Below are 25383 nucleotides of genomic sequence, written 5' to 3'. Positions count from 1 at the left end.
CGTGAAGTGTGACTTTTGTCACCATGTGTATTTATATATATATACACACATATATCGTATATTCAGTGTGGCTCAAATAACTTGGAATTTGCCTCGGATACCATCTTGAGGTGACAATTTTTTGAAGAAAAAGTTCTCAGAAAATGGCTCGTCTGTTCAAACTTAGAGACAAACACTTGCATTTTGAGTAGGATTTCTTTTTGTATCGCAATGCTTTCAATTAATTATCAAAACAGACAATGCCAGCATTAAAAAAAAAAAAAAAAAAAAAAAAAAAAGGCAGAGCAGGTACTGTACATGACATTTAAAAATATTTTAAAATTAGACTTTGTCTTATATTGCAGCATCTTTCATGCTTTAACAAACTTGAGGGCAGGTGTTAGGAAGCTGAGGCAGACAGGCCAGCTGTGTAATTTTTCAGGGAGTCACACGATGGCATCCGAACTCCACTCCAGTTCCCCCGGCTGCTGTGTCCGTTCCCTGCTGAAGGCAGCTCCAGTGAGTGGAAATGATGACTGGGCTTTGCAGCAATGTTTTCCCCTCATTGTATCGTGGTAGCTGACCAGACCCTGACTTGCAGTCAGCACCAGCACTGACTGAAGGGAACAGAAAGTGCTGTTTCCTGCCATCACAACCACCTGTCTTTCCAAGTGTGAGGCAGGACACGGCTGCTGGTCAATCCATGCTCCCAGCATGGTCCCGTGGCTCTTCCAGGGGTGTGTATGAGGTCTGTGTTGCTTTTGTTTCACTGCTCCCGCCGTTGTCTGTATTGCTGGAATGTGCAATTTCTGCAATTGCCCTTTTTCCTGTTTGCACTTTTCCAGTCCTTTGGTTAAGCAGTGGATCTAAGCGTTGGATTCTCCTTTCCCTGACATTGTAAGGGCTGCTCTTTGCACTTTCCTCTACTTTTCAGCAACTTTTGATTTATCTACTCTTCCTTCCTTCTCCTTTTCCTTTCTCTGTTGAAATTTCCCCTCAGTCCCTGTCCTATCTCACTGCTATTCTTTTCTTCCAGCCCTTACTCAGCAATCTGAGGGAGAGTGGAACAACTTTTAAAAACAGAGATTTTGGCACTGGCAGCTGAAGCCTGTTCCTTTAAGTACTCCACATGCAAAACTCCTAATCAATGGGAAACTTGGGGGAAAAAGTCTTGCAGGAAAGGCTTTTTATAACACAGCTCTCCAACCAGCAGTGCCTCATGAATTTTATTGCGTGCAGGTGATCTGAGAATAGTGGAGCTGACAGCTCTGTTTCCTAAACTGAATTCCGAAGGAGTAAGCATATTCTTGTATGAAATTTCATCTAATCCTGACAGGACGTGCCCAGAATGACACTCTGTGAGGCAGGGCCTCGGGTAGGTTCCTATTTCTGCATTGCTTTTGTCACCTGGAACCTGCTGGTTCAGCCCCTCTGCTCCGCTCTGGTGAGACCCAGCTGGAGTCGTGCATCCAGCTCTGGGGTCCCAGCACAGGAGGGACAGGGACCTCTTGGAACAGGTCCAGAGGAAGCCACTAAGATGATCAGAGGGGTGGAGCAGCTCTCCTGAAGGAAAGGCTGAGAGAACTGGGATTGTTCAGCCTGGAGAAGAGAAGGTTTCAGGGTGACCTGACTGTGGTCTTTCAATATCTGAAGAGGCCTGCAAGAAAAATGGAGAGAGACTATTTACAAGGGGGAATAGCTTTAAATTGAAATAGAGTAGGTTTTGATTAGATATTAGGATTATTTGGTTAGATATTAGGAAAAAAACTGTACCCTGTGAGGGTGGGGAGCCCCTGGCACAGGTTGCCCAGAGAAGCTGTGGCTGCCCCATCCCTGGAGGTGTTCAAGGCCAGGTTGGATGGAGCTTGGAGCAACCTGGGCTAGTGGAAGCCATCCCTGCCCACAGCATGGGGCTGTAACAAGATGATCTTTAAGGTCCCTTCCAACCCAAACCATTCTGTGGTTCTCTGACATGTGTCCTTTTTTTTTTTTTCTTTAGTGTTTAATGTTTCTTTATGCTCAAGATTTTCCAGCTTTTGCTGCCATTACAGCAAATACAGAAGTGTTCAATAACTTGCATCAAGCAGACTCTTTCTGATCCCGTTGAAAAATTATTTCTGCAATTTAATTATTTTCCACAGTATTTTTCTTCAATACTCTGAGGCAATCTTCAGTTTAGAATATCTTATTTATACCAAATAAATAGTTATGCCATTAGCTTAAGTACAGACCAATCAAAAATCTATAGCTAAATGAGAACATGTTGATTCCTCCATTCATTTTCTCCAAAAATGCTATATAGGCGAAAAATCCTGTGGTGTTCAGAAGTGCTGAGCACGCAAAACTCTGCTCAGCTGCTGTACAAACATGATTTGAAGGGCCTCTCAGCTTAAATAATGCCATGCTTTTTTAAATTTATACACAGCTTTCGTCTGCACCCACGCTCGTGGGGACTGAGCTGAAATAGCACTGAGGGAGGAGGAAAAGGAGAATCACTCGACTCATTCACATCTTTGTAGCAGCACAAAAACTTCCAAAAGGGAGCATTGTGGTCACAGTTACCCCTGAAATTATTCTCACTTCACAATTTTCTGCTTTACTTCTCTCTGCATACAGTGGAGGTGACTAATTAGCTTCCCATGATTAAGAAATATCAGGAATATTAATTAGGGAATGCATCCAGTCCTTTGGATGTTGAAAACATAAAGCATTATTGTAGACTATAACATCTCAATCTGGAGGTCCAAAAGCTATAAGGTTTTTATCGTGTCTGATGGTGTTTTCAGGAAAATCATTGTACAAAACATGCACCTTTTTTTTCACTGTCAACCATATCATTCCTGACTAATAAAGTACAGGAAGTGGGAAAAAAATCACTAATAAAATGAGAGGTGCTCATACATGCAGTTCTTGTTTTTATGCAGTTTTGGAAAGTGTATTTGCATTTCAAATGTTCATATTTCTGTGCTTTTCTGAATAGCTTAGTGTTCATGTCTAACAAATTTACCAAAAATCTAGATGCATGCAAAATATAAAAAAATACTGAGCATAGGAGACTTGATTAATTGCCTAGATGGCAGCAGAAGCGCCATGGGAAAAGGAACTCGGTTGAAGAAAATATACTAAAATTGACTTGGAGTAATTCATCTGAGGAGAGGGCACAGTCCCAAGCTGTGCCAGGGGAGGTTTAGGTTGGACACCAGGAGGGATTTCTTCACAGAAAGGGTGGTCAGACATTGGAATGAATGGGCTGTCCAGGGAGGTGGGGGAGTCACGGATCCAGGAGGTCTTTCAGGATAGAGTGGATGTGGCTCTCAGTGCCACCAAGGTGGCGCTCGGTCATAGGTTGGACTCGATGATTTCAGATTCTTTTCCAACCCAACTGATTCTGAGATTGTGTGACTGGAAACCCAAAGCACAGCTTCAACAGTTATCTACTTTTCCTAGCGCACAAGAAAGCCTCCCTGAAGTTCACAACAACCATCACTTCAGATTTCAAAAAATAAAGCGGTTGTACTTCGGAATAATCCTGTATTAAGCCCATGAGCCGATCGCTTCTAAACACGCTTTAAAATACTTGAGAGATGTGTTACTAATCCCGAAGCGGTTCAGAGGCGCTCGCAGCGATCCCGTCAGCGGCGGGCACGGCTCGCTGCCCCTGCCGGAGCCGGTCCGAGCGCGCCGCACGCTGCGGGCAGCCCCAGAGCCGGGGGCGCTGCCCGAGCGGGGCCGCGGCGGCGCGGCGCCGCAATTTGACACGTCCCCGCGGAGAGCCGGGCCCGGGCGGAGCCGCCGCGCCGCGGGCACCGCGCCCCCCGCGCCCCTCGCCCCCGGCCCCGCGGGAGGCGGCTCGGCCCGCCCGCCCCGCCCGCGCTGACAGGCGGGCGCTGCGGAGGAAGGGGAGGGCGGCCGCCCCGGCCTCACATGACCGCGGCCGCGATGGACGGAGAGCCGCCCGCGGGCACGGCCGCAGGTACGGGGGGATGCGGGTGGCGGGGCCGCGCCCCGCCGTGCGCTGCCCGCCCGGGAGCGGACGGGACTCCGCGCCGCGGTCGGGGCCGCGCTCGCCGCCAAAACCTGCGGGGAAGCGCCGCCGCCTTCCCCTCTTTCCCCCCGGGGCAGCGGGACCCCGCTGGCCCCGGCCCGCCCGGTGGCCGCCCACGGCCGGGCCGCAGCGGCGCCGTTCGGGGCCACGGGGGTCCCTCCCCGCGCCAAGGTGCGGGGGGAAGGAGCGGCAGCGCTGGCAGCCCGGGCCGCTGGGGTTACCTGCCCGGCGGGGCGGCGGGAGGTCGCCCCGGCGGTCGCCCCGGCGGCCGCGGGCGGTCAGCTCCCCGCAGCCTTCCTGCGCGGCGGGACGCGGGCACCGGGCGCGGTCGCGAAGTTCTCCCGTGGGGAGTCACGCGGCCGAGCGCTCCCTGCGTGCTGCACGGACTTCGTTTCGTGCCTGCTCCCCGCCCGCCCGGGGGCTCCGCGCACGTTGGAGCCGGCGCGGACCCTCCCGCAGCGGCTCCGTGGCAGCGGCACGGGCGGTCCCCGTGCCTCCGCTCCGAGCCGCGCCGGCGGCGCATCCAGCGGCGAAAGCACCGGCTCCTAGCGCTGGAGTTTCAGGAGCGCGCAGCTGGGTCTGGGATGAAGAAACTTGTAGGCAAATACTGCCAGCGCTTGTTGCGAAATGAGAGCTGGAGGGAGCTCCTGGGTGAATTGAGGGGAGTAATATGTTAGACTCCTTTAGCAGTTAAACTGAAGGAAACTTTTAGCGGGTTCTCTAAAGTTCTCTTTGCAGCGGCTGAAGTTTTGTACCTGCTCCGTGCATCCTATTTTTTTTTTTTTCTCAATTTGGAAAGAAAAAATAGTAGGTAAGCTTAATGCATGGAAAAATAGTTTGGTTGATCGTATTTAGGATCTACTGTGAGTTTGCTCTTGTAAGGCCTGTGATGCTCCCCATGCACATAATGCTTATAAATAAATTATTTTGGAATATTTCTGTCCAGGACTGATGTAACATATTGAACAGCAGCCTTTGTGGAAAAAATGTCCTACTGTACCAAAGAGAGAGCTTGCTCAGGTATGTCTGTTATGGATTTACCATCTGCTTCAGGAGCCTTATAGAGATAAAGCATTTGTCTCCAAGTAGAGTATTCTTGCACTGATTAACTTCTGGTGATGGTGCTTCTGCACCTTTCTGATCTACTCAGCCTTCTTTAGAAAACTTGGTTTTTCTTTGGCAGAGAGTTTATGATAAACACTGAGAGAGGGTGTACAATGATTTTGGCTAAAGAAAAAGAATGCTGTCAATGCAGCAGTGTTTTTTATTTTTAGCATCATGATGCAAGTTCAGAGATCTTTGAAGTTTTATGCCTGTATGTAATTGTTTTTGGAGACCAGCAGCTTGTCAGTGAGTGTTTTGGCAGGATTGAAATATCCAGAGTAATGAGAATCCTGATAGGTATCCTGGATGCCCCCCTATGAGAGCACCTACAAATGCTGTGGTTTTGATTTAGCAGTACTAAAAGTAAAAATACTTTAATACAATCGAAGAGAAAACAAAAAAGGATAACAACGTCCAGCATGTAGAAGTCAATTTTGCAGAGTGGCTTTTATTGACTTTTTTTTTTCCTTTTGCTTTTACTTCCATGTGAGTCTGTTTTACAGCGATTGCAGGGAGGTAATGCAGGTGTTGGCTGTGTAGGGAGTGAGGTGCCTCTTTTCATTCTGATGGTAAACCTTTAACTGTGTGTTCAGCCCATGGAAAGGCTGTACAGGTTACAGACAGTATAATTTGCACGTGACCACTGATTTCCCCCACAGTCTTCAAGTTTTATGGGTTGATGCAGGTTGAGGGAGAAAAATTTACCAGTTCCAGACATGTGGAATTGGTACAAAAGGAGGAGAGCTTTAATGATTGCTTTTCAATGGGATTTGGGATAAGAATGAACTTGTTCTAACTATAAAATGTGTGAAAAAACCATTGGGAGGCTGTAGGGTCTGGAGTGGCAATGCCATTTTTAATGCTAACATCCAGCATAATCAGGAGGGTCAGAAACATGTAAGGAAAATGAAAAGCAAAGCAAAGATAAACTCTCTCTTTTCATGGGATATTCTTGACCTCTATAAGGACAATTGGTTGTGGAAACTTGCCAGTTTTGTAGTCAGGCTAAAATGTCCTTGTGAAAGTTTCCCAATGTAGTTGTTTGGGTTATTGCTTGCTGGGTTACATTTTTGGGTGTGAATTTTTACACTTCCAACCTCTTTTGAAAAATGATAGCTTAGCAGTCATCCACTGAGTGCTGGGAACCAGCTCTAGTGAGCATTTGACTTTTTGTCCCTGTAATCTTAGGGCACATTCCTCGTTGGATTTTTCTCTGCTAATCCTGTTTTTACTTCAAAGTAGCTGCATCTCACTTTATTGTGTTGGCTGCAGCTGGGGTCTGTGGCTCATGGCTGACTTGTGAATGGAATGTGTCCCTTGTATCCCCAGACTTGGGAAATCAGATGAATCAGTTGATGATCTAACAGCACAGCTAAAAGAACAGGGCAAGAGGCTTAAGGTTAGTTCTTACACACAGTAAATCTGTGTGACAAGTTGGTGTTGGGGTTTTTTTTCTGCTGGAGTATGGGATTGTGGTAGTTTGAGAAGCAGCAAGAGGCCTAGAGCTGCAGGGGACTGCAGAAATTCAGGTGCTTTTTAAATATTACTAAATAAAACTTAAATAGTCTCATCTATTTTTGAGTTGAGGCATAACTTCTCTGTTTCATCTTTAGGAGCACCAAGTGCTGAATAACTATCTTAAACTTGGAAAAAAAACACCAAAAAACCCTTCCCAAACCAAAACCAAACTACTTGCAACACCAAAAAACCAAGAGGAAATAGAAAAACCTAACCAAAGAAAAACACCCCAGAAAACCCAGACTAACTAGAGCAGGGTACATACTTGGCATCTGTGGTGGTTTCGGGCTTTTTTAAGGAGAAAAACAAAATGTTGGAGCCTGTTTCCAGCATCTAATTTTATGATAGTGTGTGCTATTTTATCTTGTTTTGTCATTGGGTAGCTTGTATTTACATGGGAATTGTTGGGAAGGAGAAGGAAGGAGGCTCTTAATTAGAGTGAAGCTAAATATGAAAACTTTTCTTGTACCCAGTAAGAAATACAGACCTGCCTTCCATGTTGAACACACAGCTGTGCAGCACTTAGCTTTGTTAGACTGATTCTTTTACTTTTCTCCTTTTGAGATAAGAATTGCATGGTTTTAAATTCTTCAAAACAACCCAAACAAGTTGTGTGCAGTTGTCTCAAAAAAACGTTGAGTCTTCAATAGGAAAAAAGTTTTGCCTTTTATTTTTTTTTTTTTTTTTTTTTTTTGGTGGGACTTCTGTTGTTCTTATTTTTTTTAGGAGGTTTCAAATTATGTAATATTTTAAAAAATGAGAACTAAGATGGGAATCTGTTTGAATTTGTAGTTGAAATCTGCACCAGCTTTCAGGGAGGCTGATGTGGACACTGGATTCTGGAGTTATGGAGGAATGTTTTTGACACGATGAGGGGGGAGAGGCATTTCCATAATTCCTGGGGCTTCTCATGAGAAGACAGAAAGGAAGGGGAAATGCTGATGAATGATATTTACATTGCTGCTTTAATATTCCTGGCCCAGGAGTTGGTAGTGGAGCCCTCACTTTTTCCAGGGAGAAATCTGAGGTATCTGTGCACAAAACCAGTCAGTTTTCATATTCCCTTGCATTTTCTGTGGGTTGGATCCCCTCTGCTCTGCACAGCTATGGCCTGAGATGAGGGAGGAAAGATCTGAGCTGCTTTTCCTGAAGGTTTTGCTTCCTTACAGGCTCCTTTCTCCTTCTAGTAAAAATGCTACTAATAATAAGTAATTCTGTGGCACCATCTACTTAAGTACGTCTGATAAATTTATCTGATCATCACCTGGTGTAATGAGGAGTTGGTAGCATCAGCCATCTGTTAAATGGAGATAAGGCCTCCAAATTTGATTGGCAGAGCTTAAACAGGGAAGGGAGATCAATGTTGTGATTTACCACCTCTGCTTCCAGCCCTGGCATCGCTCTACTGGATGTGCTTACTCACATGTGAAAACTCTGTGCAGCTATCCAGGTACTTGGAATTTTGCTCTGGCTTTCATAAATGCGTGATTTTGGAAATTTGGATGAAGGAAACTGGTCAATCCATGGAGGGCAGATTGCTGCCCAGCTGTATCAGTGAAGTAATGAATGTTGAGCACTAACTAAAGCATGAAACTGTTGAGCACTAACTAAAGCGTGAAGTAGAGAAATTTTCTTTGCAGTTTTTCTCTGGGTAAGTTTCTCAACTCCCTTCAGTCCAAAGGCTATCTGACAAAAAAAAAAAAAAAAAAAAAAATCTGCAGTATTTTCATAGCTGTTTTCTTTTACAACCAAAAAAAAACTAGGCCATGCTTTGAATGCTTCTTCAAACTTTTAGTTCTTGTCATCTTGTTATCTTCTCGTTTGCATATGTATGTTTGTATGTATTATTTTTAACTTTTATATCAACTTGTTTTCAATTGTATCAGGCCACTTCCTGATACCTTATTGACAACAGATGAGAAACTGCTGTAGCAAAAGCCTAGCTTGTAGGAAAAAGCTGATTTTTATTTTGTCTGCTTCCCAGTGTTCCAGAGGACCATTCCATACCTCATTTCTGTATCCATTTGCTGCTCTCTCTATATAAACTTTACTAGATAATGATCTGCTGAAACCAAAGGGAACGTTTTCAAAATTAGCTGTTCTCCAGCGGAGAGTGCGTGATGGGAAGCGTTAAGTGTCCCGTTACAATGCATGTAAATCCTTTTACTGGCTGAACACAGGAGCTCATACCAATGAGTTCCCACTATTATCCACCATTCCTGGCCAGGGCTCTTGAGGCTGTTCCCAAATAGGCTCTTTAGTAAGTAGAATGAAAAATGGGCTGCAGAATAGCTCCGGTATATATTGCTCTGTAGGGTTAGTGTTAATGCCATGATAAGCATTTCCTAAAGCAGGTTAACAGCTGTTCCAAAGTCATTTTATTATGTTCTCAGACCTGTGTTTGTTGGTGTAGATTCGCTCTGTCTTGTTGATACCAGACATGCCAAGGTTATTAATTAAACAGTAATTATTCAAACTTGTTTGCATGGTTGTCTGGTTTGTGTGATTTCACACATTTAGACAAGGTTGAGATGTAAAGAAGCTACAGAATATTTCAGGGAGAGCCAAGAGTGTGAACTGCTGATAAAGAGAAGACACGTCCTATAGGTGATTTTTAGAAAGCAAATTTAGAGAATAATTTGATAAAAACTGGGGAGAAATTACCAAGAAAAGGGCAACATGGCTGAATTGACAAAGGACTGTGGAGTCTTGCCTGGTGGGGCAACACTCTGTAGATGTCTTACTGGGTAATGGGGTTCAGACCTGTAATGAACTTCAGTGTCCTCAGCATCAGTTTGGTTCTGGGGCTTAAAAATGAAAAAGTGAGGGTTTCATGGTTCACTCTATACTTCTTTTCTCCTCATACCTGTCTCTTGTCTTTGGGGTTTCAGGAGTTAACCAGACAATGCTGAGCCCAGTTCAGGGACTGGTTTGTGCTGTTGGTTGTCCAGCAGAAAGATGGGAAGCAGAGGCAGTGACTCAATAGGCAGGAGGAGATGTTGTTTTAGTACAGATTGGCACTGCTTGGGGAATTAGTTGGGGTTTTTGAATAGCCCCCTTTAGGGGAGGCCTCTGCAACATCAGCCAGTGGCTGAGCATCACAGAAGGCTCTGGAATTCTCTGGAGGGATGTGTGTGTGTGCATTGGAGGAGCAACATCTGCTGTCCTGTGTCTTGAGCAGTTAAACCCAAGAATTGCCAGGGTGGACACCAGAGAACTGCTGCTCTGGAAATCCAGAATGCCTTGTGCTCTACAGACAGTATCACTTCATCCAGCAGTATCCCATATCAACACTGAATTATCTTGTATTGTTTTACTGCAGATTTCTGGCAGGTAGCTGGACATTTTTGGAGCTGCTGCATAGGTGGGGTTAGCAGGTGATATGTCTATTAAAGCAGAGGTGTTAAGACTTGCTTCTCTGAGTCACATTAGCAGGAATCTGAAGCCCGATGAGGCATGTGGGATAAGGTCATTTGTCCTGGATTTGGTTTGGTTTCATTAAGTCATTTTATGGAACAAATAGCAAAGTGTCTGTTTTGAAGTCTGAGGAATTAAAGATTGGTTGTTTTCCCTGTTTGTCAGGGCCTAGGGCACATGAAGGAGCAGGTGGGAAATCCTTATCAGGAGAAGGTCAGGGCTTTCAAGTAAAGGATATGACTTCTTATTATCTTCCTTGAGTTAATCTGTTACCCAGTTAACAACTTTTTGAACTATGTATTGAAGCTGAAAGAAATGCTTCTTGCTTCTGTAGTGTTACTGTGTTCTCAAAATTGCAGATATATTTAAGAACTTCGGCACAATGGCAAGGAAGGGATAATAAATCCTACCTGGCTTTTCTAGGTGCCTTTCATCAGTGGATTTGACTTGCTTTATGAAAGAACTTGTTCACAGTATGCTTCTTACAGAGAGGGAGCAACCCACCTGCTCCAGACAGGAGAGCAGAACTCGGGTACGGGGTGAACAGAGACCAGGGTTGTACCCTCATTTTGCACACTATTTCCTATGTGTGGAATGGGTAGGAAAGAAAGGATGGCTTTGAAAAACAATGTAAGCTTAGTTTACAGTCACATAATAGATGTAGTTATGAAGGCAGGGTGAGATAACAGGCTGCAGTCAGGCACTTGATAAGAGAACACTCTGAGTCATCAGCTTTGCCCCTTCTTTGATGTCATTTGTCCTCTGGGGCCACATTCTTAAGACCCATCTTTTTTCACTTCTGCATCTGAGAGTCAGTTACTGTCCAAAGCTGCCAAGTTATGGTCAAATTCACTGTCAAAAGCTGTTTGTTTTCTAGCTACAAGCAGTGGAAGAGAATAGGTAAGTTTTAAAGATTTTGCCACAGCTTGCTGTGATTGAGGAATTGTTGGGTTGGTAGCCCTTATTAGGAACCTTTTCCCTCTGCTTTGGAACTTAAGTATGTTGACATAGTAAATTATTGTAATTCATGCTCACTGTAGCACACTGTCATAGAGTTTAATAAAATTATGTCAAATGAAGTGTCTCCTTCCTTTGTGATGATGTGCAAAATTAATGGGTTAAATTTCTGCAGCGTGGTAAAAAGACACATTTTTCTTTCCTTCCATGAGTTGTTCTAGGCAGGATCCAAAAGCGCTGAGCAAGGGTTTTGTTCGTTTTGGCAGATCCTGCTGTGGTGGGAGCTGGACAGACAGGAAATGCAGGCCTCTTAGCTGATTCACAGAACAAATTTGGCCTGTGATTCTTTGCTTAGTGGAGATGTCTCTCTGACTCGATATAATTGGTGGTGCTCCTGGGTGTTGTGAGCAGGGAGGTACCGGCGATGTGAACGTGTGAGGAGCAGCACAACCTCCCAGGGGAGTGGCCTGGCTGGGCTTCGGGCTGTGTTGCACCACTCCGGGAGCACCAAGCAAAGGAACAGAATATTTTAAGGCTACTTCTTTTTCTATATCTTATCAGGTCTACTGTTTTTTTCCCTTTTTGTCTTCTAGATTTGGCAAAGCCTCCAGTAAATGAACCAAGGGAAGCGGGACAGTTTCTAATGCAGACGCCCCAGGGAAATCCACTGCTGCTTTCCCACACCCTACAAGAGCTATTGAGCAAGGATAGTGTGCAGGTGGAGCTTATACCTGAGAAGAAGGGCCTTTTTCTGAAACATGTGGAGTATGAGGTTTCCAGCAAGGTAATGTGAACAAGCTTTGGGCTTGCTGAGAATGTATCCTCCTCAGAATGTCTGTGCAGTTTCTGCTGGCAAAGTCCTGAGTGATTTAGACGTGCTGGGTGATGCTGGTTTTAAGCAGATCAGTCGTGTGGGCTGACTTTTGATGCAGTAGTACTGGGCCTTCCTGACTTGGGCCTCTGCAGCATGGACCATCTAACTGAGCTGTGAAGGATGGTCTGCAAGTTCACTTGCTTGAAAACCTGAGCTCTGTACAAAAGCAGGTGTATGACAGCGAAAATGGAACGTATTGTAAACGCAGGTGAACTTGGTGGGAAGAAATGCTGATGTCTGACTCCAGTTCAGAAGGCTGAATTATTTCTTTATTATAACCATACTATAATACATTAATATACTATTTAAAGGAGATACTAAAACTACAAACTTACTTGTTCTAACTACCATATCTAACCCACTCACAACTCGTGACCCTCTCTGAGAGTCCAGCCACGGGTGGATCTGATTGGCCATCAGGCCCAAACAATCCTCACCAGAATCCAATCAAGCAATCACCCCAGGTAAACAATTCTCCAAACACATTCCACATGTGAAAAACAAGGAGCAGAAATAGAAATTGTTTTCACTTTCTTCCCTCTGTGCTCTCTATGAAAAAATCCTGAGAGAGAAAGAAATGTGCTTACCACAAGGAACGGTTTTGTAATAAATTGGCATAGGTAGCTGGATATTTCAAACTGATTTGAGCTAGTGAAGAAATTGTATTTGCAGTGCAAAAAAAAAAAAAAAAAATCGTGGAGGTGCTGCTGTGTAAGCTGTGCACTGATTTATCCCCCCCTTGTTAATTGCAGCGATTCAAGTGCTCGGTGTACAGGCGGTACAACGACTTTGTGGTGTTCCACGAGATGCTGCTGCAGAAGTTCCCGTACCGCATGGTGCCAGCACTGCCCCCAAAGAGGATGCTGGGAGGTAAAACTGCATCTGCATTTTGGCCTGCAGGGCTTTGCTTCACGGTGCAAGCGTGATACTGTTGAAAAGAAATGTTTAAAAGATTAAAAGTCTCAGATTCTGCTTGCCTCAGACAACAATGCTGAGGTTGTAATGCACAATATTTGTGTGTGTTACTTTGAGATGTGAATTAATGCCATTGCTAGAAATTCCTATGGGTGAGATATGAATGCAAAATTTCAGTGGGGTTTCTTCCTGTGGAATTTCAATTTCTAATGATTTTTCTTAATAAGATTTTAGGTGTAATTCTACACAAGAGCATGGCAGAGTTGCAGGTATTGCTTCTTAGAAAAACAGGTTGTGACGATCATTGTTTAGTGGTGGACTTGGCAGTGTTAGTTCAACAGCTGGATTCAGTGATCTTAAAAGTTCTTTTCCAACCTAAATGGAATCCATGTCAGTTCATTCAAGTATATTTTAGCAGTTAGACTAGAAACCAAGAAGTATCCCAAGACAGAAAGCATATCCAAGCTCCTTCAGGAACATTTTGTTCATTAATCTCAACTATTGACACTGGTTTTAGGCACTTATTATTTCAAAAATTGTATAACTGTATAAAATCCTGTCTGGTTTAATGCTTTATCTGTGAAAGAACAAGCTTTTTAGTGTCTTCTCTCCTCCCCATGGTGCTAAGCTCAATATATTTCAAATAATTGATTTCAATTGAGGAATTAATGTGTTGCTCTAGTAAAGCAGAATTGGTAAACATTGAGCAGAGCAGGGTTTATATTGAACTGGAGCAAAGCAAAATTATACCCCTGAAAAGCTTCAGTGGTCGTATATTCTTATGATGGGATGTGAATTGTAAAGACTTTTTTTGGGGGGTTGTGAAACCCATGTGTGAGTTTAACCTGATTCAGTGTTCTCAGCCAGAATTTCCACTTCATGCAACACATATGAGAAAAGAGACCTTCCCTGATTAATCAGGGGACAGAGGATGCTTGAAAGAAGCTCCCAGTATCTCTCACTTGTCAGGGAATGTTACTTCCTTGCATTGCTGGTGTGTTGATATTTCCCTGCATTCACTGGTGCATTTCTTCCCACACATACCCTAACTTTAGGAAAAAAACTGATAGGATTCATTCCCAAACTGTGCTAGGAGAACAGTTCTAATACAGTGCAAAGCTGTGATAAGGCAGAGAGTGTTTGCCTTTAGTCCAGTGACTGCACATAGAGGAACTGTGGAAGTGGGCTTAATGGAAACTGCTAACAGGAAAAAGGAAAGGGAACGGGTAGTTCTTGTTTCTGAGTAGATTAATGGACTGGCAAATGGTGTTGCAGCACACAGGGTTTGATGGATTAGTATAGATGTGTGACTCTTGGAGCCTCCAAGTCCTAGACCTGGATGGACAAAGCTCTGTGCTTTGTCCTTGGTGTGCCCCTCTGCTGAGTTCCACGGATCCCAGTGGGGATCTGTCAGATGGAGATGGATGACCTGCTCTGCTTGTTTGGAGGACAGCAACCATCTGAGGCAGATCCTGTGGGAAGCGTGTACACAAGTTCACAAGTGTTCGTGTAGGTAAAGTGTGAGCAAAGCAAAATCAAGTTCTGCAACCCCAATGGCAGAAAAATGAATTGGTGGGTGGTGCTGTACTGAGTCCTCACAGCCACAAAACTGCCAGCTTAAAACTGGTAAAAGAGTTAAAATCCTTCATGATATGAGAGTATTGTCATGGATAAGAGCATTCCTTCAATTTCTTTCTATGCTGCTATCTTTTCCTTTAATCTTTGGTTTTATTTTTTATTGTTCCTGAAGAACTCCAGGAACTTTGATTTACTTCCTAATTGCAGTTATTGCCAGATTGAAATTCTTCCTGTTTCAGCAAGAGGAACAGTTTTTTTTTAGTTTGACAAGTAAAGACTCTGGATGGATGTACTGCAGATTGCTGTGCAAGTCTTCCAAAGTGCTTTTTGACATCTTGCATGAAAAGGATGGATGCTGATCTCAGGAGTCCCAAGACAGGCTGGGATATCCTCTGTGGAATTGATTCAGAGGAAGAATCTCTGTAGGTCCATAGTTTGTAAGTGGAGGTTTCAGGCCTTAGGCTTGGTTGTTTGTCCTTCCTCCCTGACCTACCCTGTGGAAATAACCACATGTAGCTATGTATGCTGGATTTTGGTAAGAGGTAAAGAATGCTTGACAGAATATTTGTTCAGGTGGTCAGTCTGAAAAGTCTGGTTTTGGGAGCTGACAGACTATAGGTATCCATTCTTTGGTTTTTGTTGCAGTGCTTTCTTTTTTCTTTCTGAGATGTAATGTGAGGGACATTAATTGAAATTTCATGTTTCTTCCTGCAGCTGATCGTGAGTTCATAGAATCGAGGAGGAGAGCGCTGAAGCGATTTATAAACCTGGTGGCTCGACATCCCCCTTTCTCAGAAGATGTGCTCTTGAAACTCTTCCTGTCCTTCAGTGGCTCAGTGAGTGTTTGTTAGCAGTAGTCCTGAGCTTGCAAGTCTTGCTATAACTGAATGCTGGGCACAGCATTCAGAATTGCTGTTAACCTACATGGATTTGCTCCCTGGGATGAAGAGAATTTTCTCTCAGTAGGTGTTTCCACAGTGCAAAGTGGAAGATAATTTCACTCAATGCCAGCAGTGTAGTATTTTGAAAATTATAACTGTTCTTAGGGGAACAGAGATTATGCTTTTCCTTAAATGAAACCTAACCTGGGTAAAGCTGTATCTGCTGAGTTGTGCCTTGCTGCTGCAATATATCTGCAATATATCTGTTTAAAAGATTGAAAGTCTTGGTTTCTGCTTGCCTCAGACAACAAAGTTGAGACCTGCATGAACTGCCGGTGTTTCTTCATAATTCCTTCATTCTCATTTGATTCTGTATTTTCTCCAGGATGTACAGAATAAGCTAAGGGAATTGGTCCAGGGAGTAGGAGATGAATTTGTGACTTGCAGATTAGCTACCCAGGCCAAGGTATGTATAAGAATTTATTGCAACGTGTTATTCTGGTTTAAATGGCTTTCTTCTCCAGGTGCTTCAGTTATGGCTTTTGTGCAGTGATGGATACCTTGAGTAGGAGACAGTTGTTTCCAGAGTTTGAAGGACTTGTAATTTTATTGAAAAGATCAAATAAACTTTTGACTCTTAAGGGCCTGATATTTCTAGCTAAATTCTGGCTCATGAATATGGTATAGATTAAACAATGAATCCTGCTCAGAACATGTTTCTCTGTAATTACTTGTACTTGCATAACAAACAAATGCACAAATTGCACAATTTAAAAGGTAATGTCTAGATTGATGTCTTTCCCTTGTGCTCATGCCCTCATTCTGTCTGTTCTTTCCCTGTGGGAGAGCAATTTGGACTGTTATGGAAAAACTAGTTATAAGTTCTCCATATATCTGTTTATCCCAGTGATTAGTGCTATGACAAGTTTTAAGTACACATCCACTGTGTTCATTGAGCAATTTCAAAGCAAGTTGTTGTTCAGGTTCCTGCAATCCTTGCAGAAGGTTTTGCAACTGGAGCTTAATTCAGGCTTTTACCAGTGATAAACTGGTCAAAAAAAAGCTGAACTTTCAGTTCGTGCTTGACTTTACTGGGCTGGGAGTTACCAGTAGGATCAGATCAGAACTTGTGAGCTTGAAACTTCACACACTCTCTTTAAACTAAATAGAAAAATTGCAGATTTTGCCAACTCTGTCTATGCTGGGTATTTGAACCTCTTTCTGCCTCTGAAAATTAGGGCTGTTTGTGTGACATGTGACTTGGACACCTAAGTGGGAAACTGATCTCTGCAGAGCTGTTAGAGCACAGTGGCAGAGTGGGCAGAGGAGGGGGAAGTCTGTCCCTCTGCAGACTGTGGTGTGCCTCTGATTTATCCATCAGTGATCCCTCTGTACTCCTTCAGGACTTCCTCCCAGCTGACATTCAGGCCCAGTTTGCTGCCAGCAGGGAGCTGATCAGAAATATTTATAACAGCTTTTATAAGCTCCGGGACCGTGCAGAGAGAATTGCTTCCCGAGCCATCGATAACGCCTCCGACCTCCTCATATTTGGGAAGGAGCTAAGGTAGGTTTGGAGGAACAGGGTTTGCTGACTTCTAGTCTTGGTTTAGAACTCAAAACTCTTGTAAATTTACCTGCAAATGGTCTTGTAAAAATGGGTGTTTCAGTGCATGCTGTAGGACATAATAAATTTTCCTTCTATAAAAGAAGGAAGTACACACTTTTCACTAAGGCTGCATTCTGTAGAGTGAGGAATGAAAACAGAAATACCTTCACATTCAGGTACTTGTGTTGCTGTCTCTCTCCCCCATATGTACGCAGTTAACTCTGCATTTGTGATAGGACAGTAGTAGCTCAGCACTGTGAGCTATTTAGACAGATTTGAAACTGCTGCCTGCAAATAACTTTATCTACTCAGTGGAATTTGTCTCCTAGATGTGACCGTTGCTTTTCTCCTTCCAGTGCTTTGGGCTCAGACACTACTCCACTTCCTTCCTGGGCTGCTTTGAATAACAACACGTGGGGGACTCTGAAACAAGCCTTGAAGGGTCTGTCTGTTGAATTTGCACTTCTGGCAGATAAGGCTGTGCAGCAGGTGAGTCCTTTACTTTTGTCCTTTTTTTTTTTTTTCTTTTTGTAACATGAATAAGGCACACTGCTGCCCTAAATTTCATCTTGAATCGTGAGCTCTGTGGACATAAGCCCTTCAAGAGTTAAGAGGGAGATTGCAGTCCAAACTCACATCCTCAACCAACAGCCTGCTTGTTCAAGCTTGTGTGAAATACCTGGACTATGTTTAAATGAGGAAAAATGTAACAGGCAATGAAAAGGAAGGAAAAACCTGCTTTCTTTCTTACTTTTAAATGGTTACTGCACACATTAAGTTCACTAATAGGGTGAGCTGTCCAAAAGTTCCATTTTATTAATCTGATACAGAGAACCCAGAATAACTTATTTCTGAATCAAATTTTCACATTCATGTACTTAAACGTTACATGAGAATCACTCAGACAGAAGCATCACATTCTGGTCTAAGTGTACAGTGTGGTAATGACTGTCAGAATGATGTGAGAACATGACAGCCTGGGAAGGAAAAGTAATAGTTTTGTCTTCAGTGCTCTTCATCTCATTGTGTTAAAAGACTCAGTGTGCTTTTGTAGATCACTCAGGCCAGGTCTCTTTCTCTGGAGTTTATGCTCCAGAGAGCTCTACTGATACAGGAAGAAAAGAGTATTCTATAAAATAAAAAAATTGGTAGTGAGATTTGTCTTGGTGTCTCATATCTGCCTTCCGATGCATGAACTATTATGGGGAGCATGCAGGTATTCAGAGTTTTCATGGATTAGTTATCTTGTAGGAAGGGAAGATGAAAGATTGTAGGAATCTGCAAGAGCAAGGAATTCCAGGCAGAGTGCGCTGAAAGGACTGACACACGGGCCTGTTAAACCAACTCCTCTTGTTCTAATGATCAGTCAGTTGGAAAAGCTATTCCTGCCTCAGTCAGGTCTTTGTTCTGCACACTGAAGACTAAACACTCCAGTGCCATTGGAGAGATTTTTGATGCAGTTGTGTAAGCGCTGATGTGCCCTGGAGAGAGCAGAGAGAGCCTGCGTGGTGTGGGGGGGTGAAGGGCTGTGATGCCAGGCTTACGTAAAATGTACTTTTTCCTTGTTTTCTAGGGTAAACAGGAAGAGAATGATGTGGTGGAGAAGTTGAACCTTTTCCTGGATTTACTCCAGTCCTATAAAGTGAGCTCTGCTGTTCTGCCAGCAAGAAAGTTGCTTAGAGCAAGTTTGCACTCTTTAGAGGGTGTAACGCCAACTGGATGGAAAACTGTGAGGCCAGTTCAGAGGCAAACTGGGCATCTGGCAGAGGGAGGGGAGTGGCTGTTGGCCATAAGGAGCTCTGTAGCCTTCCTGATAGCTCATCTGATGATGAGAACTTGCCAAAGAGCAAACTCTGCAAGGAATTTAAAAATGGTTAAACTGTGTGGATCAGCTAACTTTTTGTTTTTAGATTTGGCTGCTTTTGAGTCAAAGCAGTGAACTAGATTGCTATTGATTAGCTCATGGAGACATGAGTTCAGTTATGAATGGAAGGATTTTGTTAATACTAATCTTCTGGTCAGCTGGATGTGGCAGCCTCTCCTGACATTCCCAGGCCAGGACTGAATTTGAAGGACTTGAGCCAGCACTTTAATTAATTGCCAGCACTTAATACTGGGAAGGTCAGAAAAGATAAGAGTCTTGATAAGAGCCAAAATGTTGACGGAAGTGATGCTTCAGGTTGCCTCTTAAGCTCGCTGGTCTGGGTTCAAGCAGTTTTGTTCCTTAAATTCTTAGCTACTGGCATTTTTTGACCCTCTTGAAAACAAAGGATCAAAAATCTGCAGCGTAGAAATGACACAAAGTGTGACCACGCGTGTGTGTTCCTGAGGTACTTGGCTGTGTGTTTGCTGACTCCTGGCTCCACTGCTGCTTTCTTTTCCCATAAAGGACCTGTGTGAAAGGCACGAGAAGGGGGTATTGCACAAGCACCAGCGAGCGTTGCACAAGTACAGCATGATGAAGAAGCAGATGATGAGTGCCACTGTGCAGAACAAAGAGCCAGAATCGGTGGAGCAACTGGAGTCTCGGATTGTGGAGGTAGGGCAGGCACCTGAGAGAGCAAAAGGTGGGACTGGGCTCTGTAATGGTGCTGCTCTGGAACTCGGTCACATTTGGACTGAAAGGGTAGCCTGTACTTTGGGAAATCTGTGCTCCCCACTGTGCCACGTGGAAAACGTGTTGGTTTTGCTCAACACTTGTTACTGGCTCTCAGGCAGCATGTCATTTGCAGGAGCTGTGGGAAGCAGCAGTCTGCATGATGGAAAGGGCAATTCCTGTTGTATCAAACGGGTCCAGGGACTGCCTTTTTTAGGTTATTGGTATGTGTTTGAATTGCTGGTATGGGGAGGAATGCTGTTTTCTCCTGTTTCTTCTTTCTCCCACCCTCTTCCTGGTCACTGAGTTCCTCTTCTTTCAGCAAGAAAATGCGATCATAACCATGGAGCTGCGGAATTACTTCTCCCTGTACTGCCTGCATCAGGAGACGCAGCTCATCCACATCTACCTGCCTCTCACATCTCACATTCTGGGGGCCTTTGTCAACTCCCAGATTCAGGGTCACAAAGAGGTGAGTTCTAGACTGTGTACTTTTTTTCAAAATATGAATGAGAATTTGAATGGATTTGTTTTCACCCAATGGCCTTCATCCTGTAATCATCTGTGCAGTTGGGCTCTCTCATAACTTAGGAAGTTACCTGAGGTTTTTCCAGTTTGGTGTGAGGATCAGGGTTGGCCTCTAACCCCTCTAAAAGATGGTATCTTCTTGCAGCAAGTTTTTTTTCTTCTTTTCTTCTCTCATCTGTAGCTGGTCCTACCCTGTGAGTAATTGAAAAAGACCCAGCCATTAAATCTCCACTCATTAATGAGTGATGTGTCTCTGCTAGATTAATCTGGTTTTTTGTTGAGCTACACAAATATTGTACGACAAGAAAACTTTCCAGGTTTTGCTGTATAACTTAGAAACTCTTTTTTGTAAAACCCTAAATATAGCCTTTAATATTCCCCATATACAGACTTTCTTGCTTTGGTTATATTAGAAAAGTATTTTCTCCTTCAGCTCCCTTCCATCCCTTCAGTGAAGGAATTTGATGAAGGGAAATCTCCCTTCCATACAGGCTCAGGAAAAAGTTCATGATCTGACAGGAACATTCTGGGTCCACTAAACTTCCTGAAAATACTTCAGCAAATTTGTGTTGTGCTTGTGAATGCCTGAGACTGCTGCTAAAATTCCGTGTGGTGAGATTGTTACCTGCTCTGCGGTCATGTCTGCTTTCTCTCCTTCTCCACTCACAGATGAGTAAAGTTTGGAATGAATTGAAGCCGAAGTTGAGCTGCCTCTTCGTGGGATCCAGCAGTATGCCAACTCCACCACTGTCACCTCCAGAGGGAAACTTCTTTTCCAATTAATGTTCCAAGCATCCCACATGGAGCAAGAAGGGCAATCAACGAAGGGGTGGGAACTCTACCTCCAATGAATCCTCCAAAACAGCTATTTTTTATTTTTTTTTTAAATTGCTGCTTTGAGCTGCTCTCTGATTTAGACAGACTGGATGTGGGGCAGAACATATGGATATAGAGACAATTTTGTAATTTTGCAATGTCCTGGGGCAGAGCTGATGTTCATTATCCTGCAGACACTCCTCACGGGGTTGGGATATGGCCTGGCACAGCGAGTGCTGCAGTGTTTGTTGTTGCTGAGGCCTCTGCATCTTGTACTAACAGTCCTCCAATCGAGTTTATCTTCAGCTGTGCTGACACATCTCTGCACGTCTCTGAAGTGCTGAGATGAACAGGATAGCTGAAGCACTTGCTTGTAGTGGAGATAAATTGCTTTTTATGCCTTGGAGGGCCTGTGTTAGGGATGTGTGTGCATAAGGAAAGCTGAAAGCCATCCCCCATGCCGTTGTAGGTGTCTGGATTTGATTTCTTACTGCTAGACCTTAGCACAACATGAGTGAAGTGGTTGGATTTTGTAACCCAGCTGGGCAGGGGTCAGTGCTGCTCTGTGGAAGGGATTTTCCTGGTGGTGCTGGATGGACTGTATTGTCAGTGTGTTTCCCTTCACGGCTGAAGGGCAGCCTGGGGACTTGCTCGTGTTTTTCAGTTTGGGGCCAAAGACAGCTGGGTTCAGGAACTCAGAGGAGTTTGCCTGGCATAAATGAGAAAATAATTGACTAAAACATTCCTTAATTGTAAACCGCTTGTACTACAGGAGTGGAACAGCTACAAGGTAGCTTGTTTATTTCTTCTGGAGGTTCTGACCTCCATCTGGTGAGTAGCTGTTCAGATCTGTTGGAGAGCTGCTGACCTGAAGGCTGTCGTTTTCTTTGGTGTAATATCAGAAGTATCCTGTTGCACCAGCAGGCTGGAACACAGTGCTGATAAAGTTCATTAGCAAAAATTCAGTATTATCAGGATGTTACTGTCATTCTTCTTGGCTGTGGGTAGCATTGCAGCATGTTTGTTTGTGAAGGAGAGTAGACAATTAAGTGAAAGTTCTCATCTCTAAAAACACCACAGCCCTTGGTAATGGGGTTTTCAGAATGGTTTGTGGTTGTGATAAAGGGACTAAACATTCTCCACTTTGTATCTCCACTGGCTTTGCCTTGGAGGCAAAGGGGGAGAACGTGCATGTCGTGTTACCTCAGGGGAAATGGTGCACATCCTCCAGAGAAACTGATAATCAAACTGCAAACGTCTGCAGCAAAACTGTGTGAACAGGACTCCCTGAACCTGACTTCTCTGGGGCCAAAATAGCTTCCAAAGGGGAATTTGTGACTTGGCTTCTTAGTATTTTCCTCGAATGGGTAAAACAGGAAGCACATTAACAAGGATGAGTGCTTGCTGTTAAATTGGAACCATTACAGTATTTTCCCACTGGGGAACTTCCCCATTATCAGGAAGTCTATTTAAATCCTCCAATCACAAAAGCTTTTTTGTTTTGATTTTTTTTTTAATTTAGAAATTTCAATGCAACATGAAATTATTCCTAGCCCAAGTGGAAATTCTGGATTAGTTTCTTCAGCTAGGAGCAAGATAAGTTATTTGCCTAGTTTCAGGAGACTGAATAACCATTACTCACACTCCTCAAAGTGGAGTAAATACATTGCTATGGGTGAATTCCTTGAGTGCTGGGCCTTAAGCAGTGTGTAGCCAACCTTGCACAGAATGCATTAAGAGCTTTTTCCAACAATTCAAATGTTAACTCACTTTCCTCCTGCACATGGGCCTTGTCCAGCGAGACAAATGAACTGCAAATGGCTGTGACAGATTTGATTCTCTCCTGGAGATTTCCTAAGCGATGCAGAAGAAATTCTGCTCACAAGCTGGAGCAAACTGTCAGGGGAGGGAAATGTTTCTACAGTCCAGTTACAGAGAAGATAATCATCTCAGGCATGGTACAACAGGTTTTTCTGCTTGACCTTGTCTTGATTAGAAAGATGGTTTGTGGTTCAAGTGTGGAAAGTGTGTTACCAGACTTTTCCATGCTCTGCACTCCTGGCATTATCAGAAGGTGCTGGCTGGTTATGGCTGGCTTAGTCTCAGCACCCATCCTCTCTCATTTGTTTGCCTGATGTGATGAACAGTGAAATTGAGAAAATACTGTATGTTTTGGGGCAAGATCTGATAATTTATGATGGGTCCCATAAGTTACTTGTTTGATTGGGCAGTGTTCTGTAGGAGTGCTTGCAAAGGACTAGCCTGAATTGAACTTTGCACTCCTCACTTTCAGAAAAACATTACAAATTTGAAGTTGATTTAAAATCAAATCAAAAGCAAACATCAAAATTACATTGGGGCTTTAGGCTAACTCCTCTTTCCTGTTCACCTTCAAGCACAAACTGTACAGTCCTAGTGCAGAGACTGTAACAATGATACACACACCACAGGACCTATAAAGAAGCTGAAATTACCTTTTGAGAAACACCCCATTCCTCCATTGTCAGCCCTCGTGTATTTAAGGAGAGTTTTGGGGGTGAGCTTTTCTTGTTTTGGTTTTACTCTGTTCACCAGGTATTTGAGAACTGAGGCCCAGTATTCTCAAAGCTGATCCAGCTGCTGTCACTTTCAAAGTTTATTTCATACTGGACTGTCAAGCTTCTGTCTCATTCCTAAACACATGCAGACACTATTTCATACAACCCTTAGTTTGTAAACCTTTCTTCTGGGAGACTGGTCAGTGTGCAAATAGCACTGTTTGTTTACCTCAATGTGTGAGGGATTTCCTTACTGTCTTGGTTATGTTCAGTTTATGGATCTGTCAGACTTGGAGGGCGGCATCAAGCACAGCTTCCTTCCTCCAGAGGGAAGCAGCGGGGACTCCAAGGATCCATCAAGCTGACTTCAGCTGTCTGTCTGTCCTAGCCAATGTGGGGAAAACAGTTGTAGTTACCTCCATACTCTTGCCTTCTGCAGTAAACACTAACCAAGCCAGGCTAATTGAGGAGTGTGTGCCGCCTATCTGAGATCTGATGCTCCTGCAAGATGCGGTGCCAAAGTGTTACTGTGCTTTTGTGAATGGAAGCTTTTCTGTGTGTGCTTGAGGGCAGAGGACTTTGTGTTCAAAGCAGTGATGGTAGAAGTGCCTTCAGTGTCTGTCAGAGCAGTCCTGGAGGTACCAGGATAGTAAACACCTGAGACCCTGAAAGGCTGCCTGAAAATTGCTCTCTGAAAAGGGCTCTATGTTTTGTCACTCCTGGGGGCTTCTCCACTTCCAGCTGTGAAGTGGGAATATACAGGCTTTTTGTCAGTATTGTGTTGAAAGGCTCAAGACTATTTACAATACCTTAAATCTTGGATCCTGTTTCCTTCTCCTTCCATCTTCCTGGCAAGTTGCTCTTCCTAAGTTGTAACATGTTCAACGGTGCCTTGCTACATTTCAGTGCTTTTAATTCTCCTTTAACCATGCAAGAGTGTCATTCCTAGAATTTATAACAGGCAAATTTACACTCTTCAGTTTGTGCTGTTTACTAAAAGACAAAGATCACCAGCTGGGGACAGAACTTACTTAAACCATGTCAGTCTCATGGCAGCAGGAACAATAACATCCCAGCTTTTTGACATGAGCTGAAAATCAGGGTTGGGGAAAGCACCTTCCTGAAAGGACTCACGTGACTGCAGATGGGATAACAGAAAACAGAGAAGTGCAAGCTTGAGCCATGCTTGTTCTTTTCCTACCCAAACTCCTGGAGGAACAAAAAGTAATTCTGTGTGATTGTCACATGCTGTCTCTCACCCAGGAATTTACAGTTTCCATCAGGAAATAAAGCAAGGTGTTTAACAGATATTGGCTGCCAGTCATGCCCTTCCCTACCATGCAGTAAGGTCTACACTCTGTAAAAGCTGCTTGTCCTTCTTGCTTATTCTATTTGCCCCAAGCCATTCTCTGTTAGAGTAGCCAGGAACCCTCACTGCCAGGTCAGAAGCAGAGGTGGGTATCAAAACCTCTGTAAATAAGTGTACAGCACAAAAGGAAAAGTAAGGTTTTAAGGTGTTAATTCATCCTCCTAAGTCTGAGCTGTAGCTTGCTGAGCAGATAAAGAAGGATGCTTTTGAGTGGTATAAATTTTTCAAAACTGCTGGAAGGAGACAAGAAACAAACATAGTTCAGAGGGTGTGAATTTTGCCTGGCTGGAATATCCTGTATCTTTGCTTTGCTCAAATAGCCTTATGTATGAAGCACTTTATTCAAATGCAGGAATTAAAGAACTATTACTACAGCTGGTAGACTGGAAATGTTTACAGATCCTACATGACATTCCAAGATTCTATCTGTAAGTGTTATATGTCTGTAAAAGTATTTGAAAAAAGAAGAAAAAAAAAATCTTGTGTAAGAAGTGACATATGTGATGTGTTATTTCTGGCATGATTGGATTAAACTTGTGCTGCCCACCATGCTGGGTTGGGCTGACATCAGTGCTGAGCAGTCACCTGCTCCTGCCCTGGGACAAAGTCTGCAGCCCTAGGGGATGGCACTTTGCAACAGGAACTTGCTGGAAGTTGAATTGA

The 25383-nt window shown here is 43.7% G+C and overlaps 2 protein-coding genes across 4 annotated transcripts; one reads left to right on the top strand and one right to left on the bottom strand.

The window, feature by feature from the left end:
• Positions 1–284: 284 nt before the first annotated feature.
• LOC128815390 (translation initiation factor IF-2-like) lies at positions 285–4547 on the bottom strand. The gene is made up of 2 exons (XM_053992096.1): positions 4246–4547; positions 285–1636 (listed from the first exon to the last, which is right to left on the bottom strand). The coding sequence occupies exons 1-2, from the start codon at positions 4545–4547 to the stop codon at positions 1402–1404; spliced, it is 537 nt and encodes a 178-aa protein (XP_053848071.1). The 3' UTR covers positions 285–1401.
• Positions 3878–25094, top strand: SNX8 (sorting nexin 8). Of its 3 annotated transcripts, none has more exons than XM_053992086.1 (12): positions 4525–4835; positions 4971–5044; positions 11614–11804; positions 12647–12764; positions 15102–15223; positions 15654–15734; positions 16672–16832; positions 17231–17363; positions 18448–18516; positions 19264–19413; positions 19793–19942; positions 20668–25094. In XM_053992086.1, exons 2-12 carry the CDS (start codon positions 5011–5013, stop codon positions 20779–20781), a joined length of 1323 nt encoding a protein of 440 aa, XP_053848061.1. In that variant the 5' UTR covers positions 4525–4835; positions 4971–5010; the 3' UTR covers positions 20782–25094. The 3 variants fall into 3 exon arrangements, with proteins under 3 accessions (XP_053848060.1, XP_053848061.1, XP_053848062.1); XM_053992087.1 differs by lacking the exon at positions 4525–4835 and adding an exon at positions 8036–8096 and having other exon boundaries at positions 4972–5044; XM_053992085.1 differs by lacking the exons at positions 4525–4835; positions 4971–5044 and adding an exon at positions 3878–3952.
• The last annotated feature ends 289 nt before the right edge of the window (positions 25095–25383 follow it).

Source organism: Vidua macroura, chromosome 16, assembly GCF_024509145.1.
Source record: "Vidua macroura isolate BioBank_ID:100142 chromosome 16, ASM2450914v1, whole genome shotgun sequence".
Taxonomy (NCBI): domain Eukaryota; kingdom Metazoa; phylum Chordata; class Aves; order Passeriformes; family Viduidae; genus Vidua; species Vidua macroura.
This window is presented reverse-complemented; position numbering and strand designations above follow the sequence as displayed.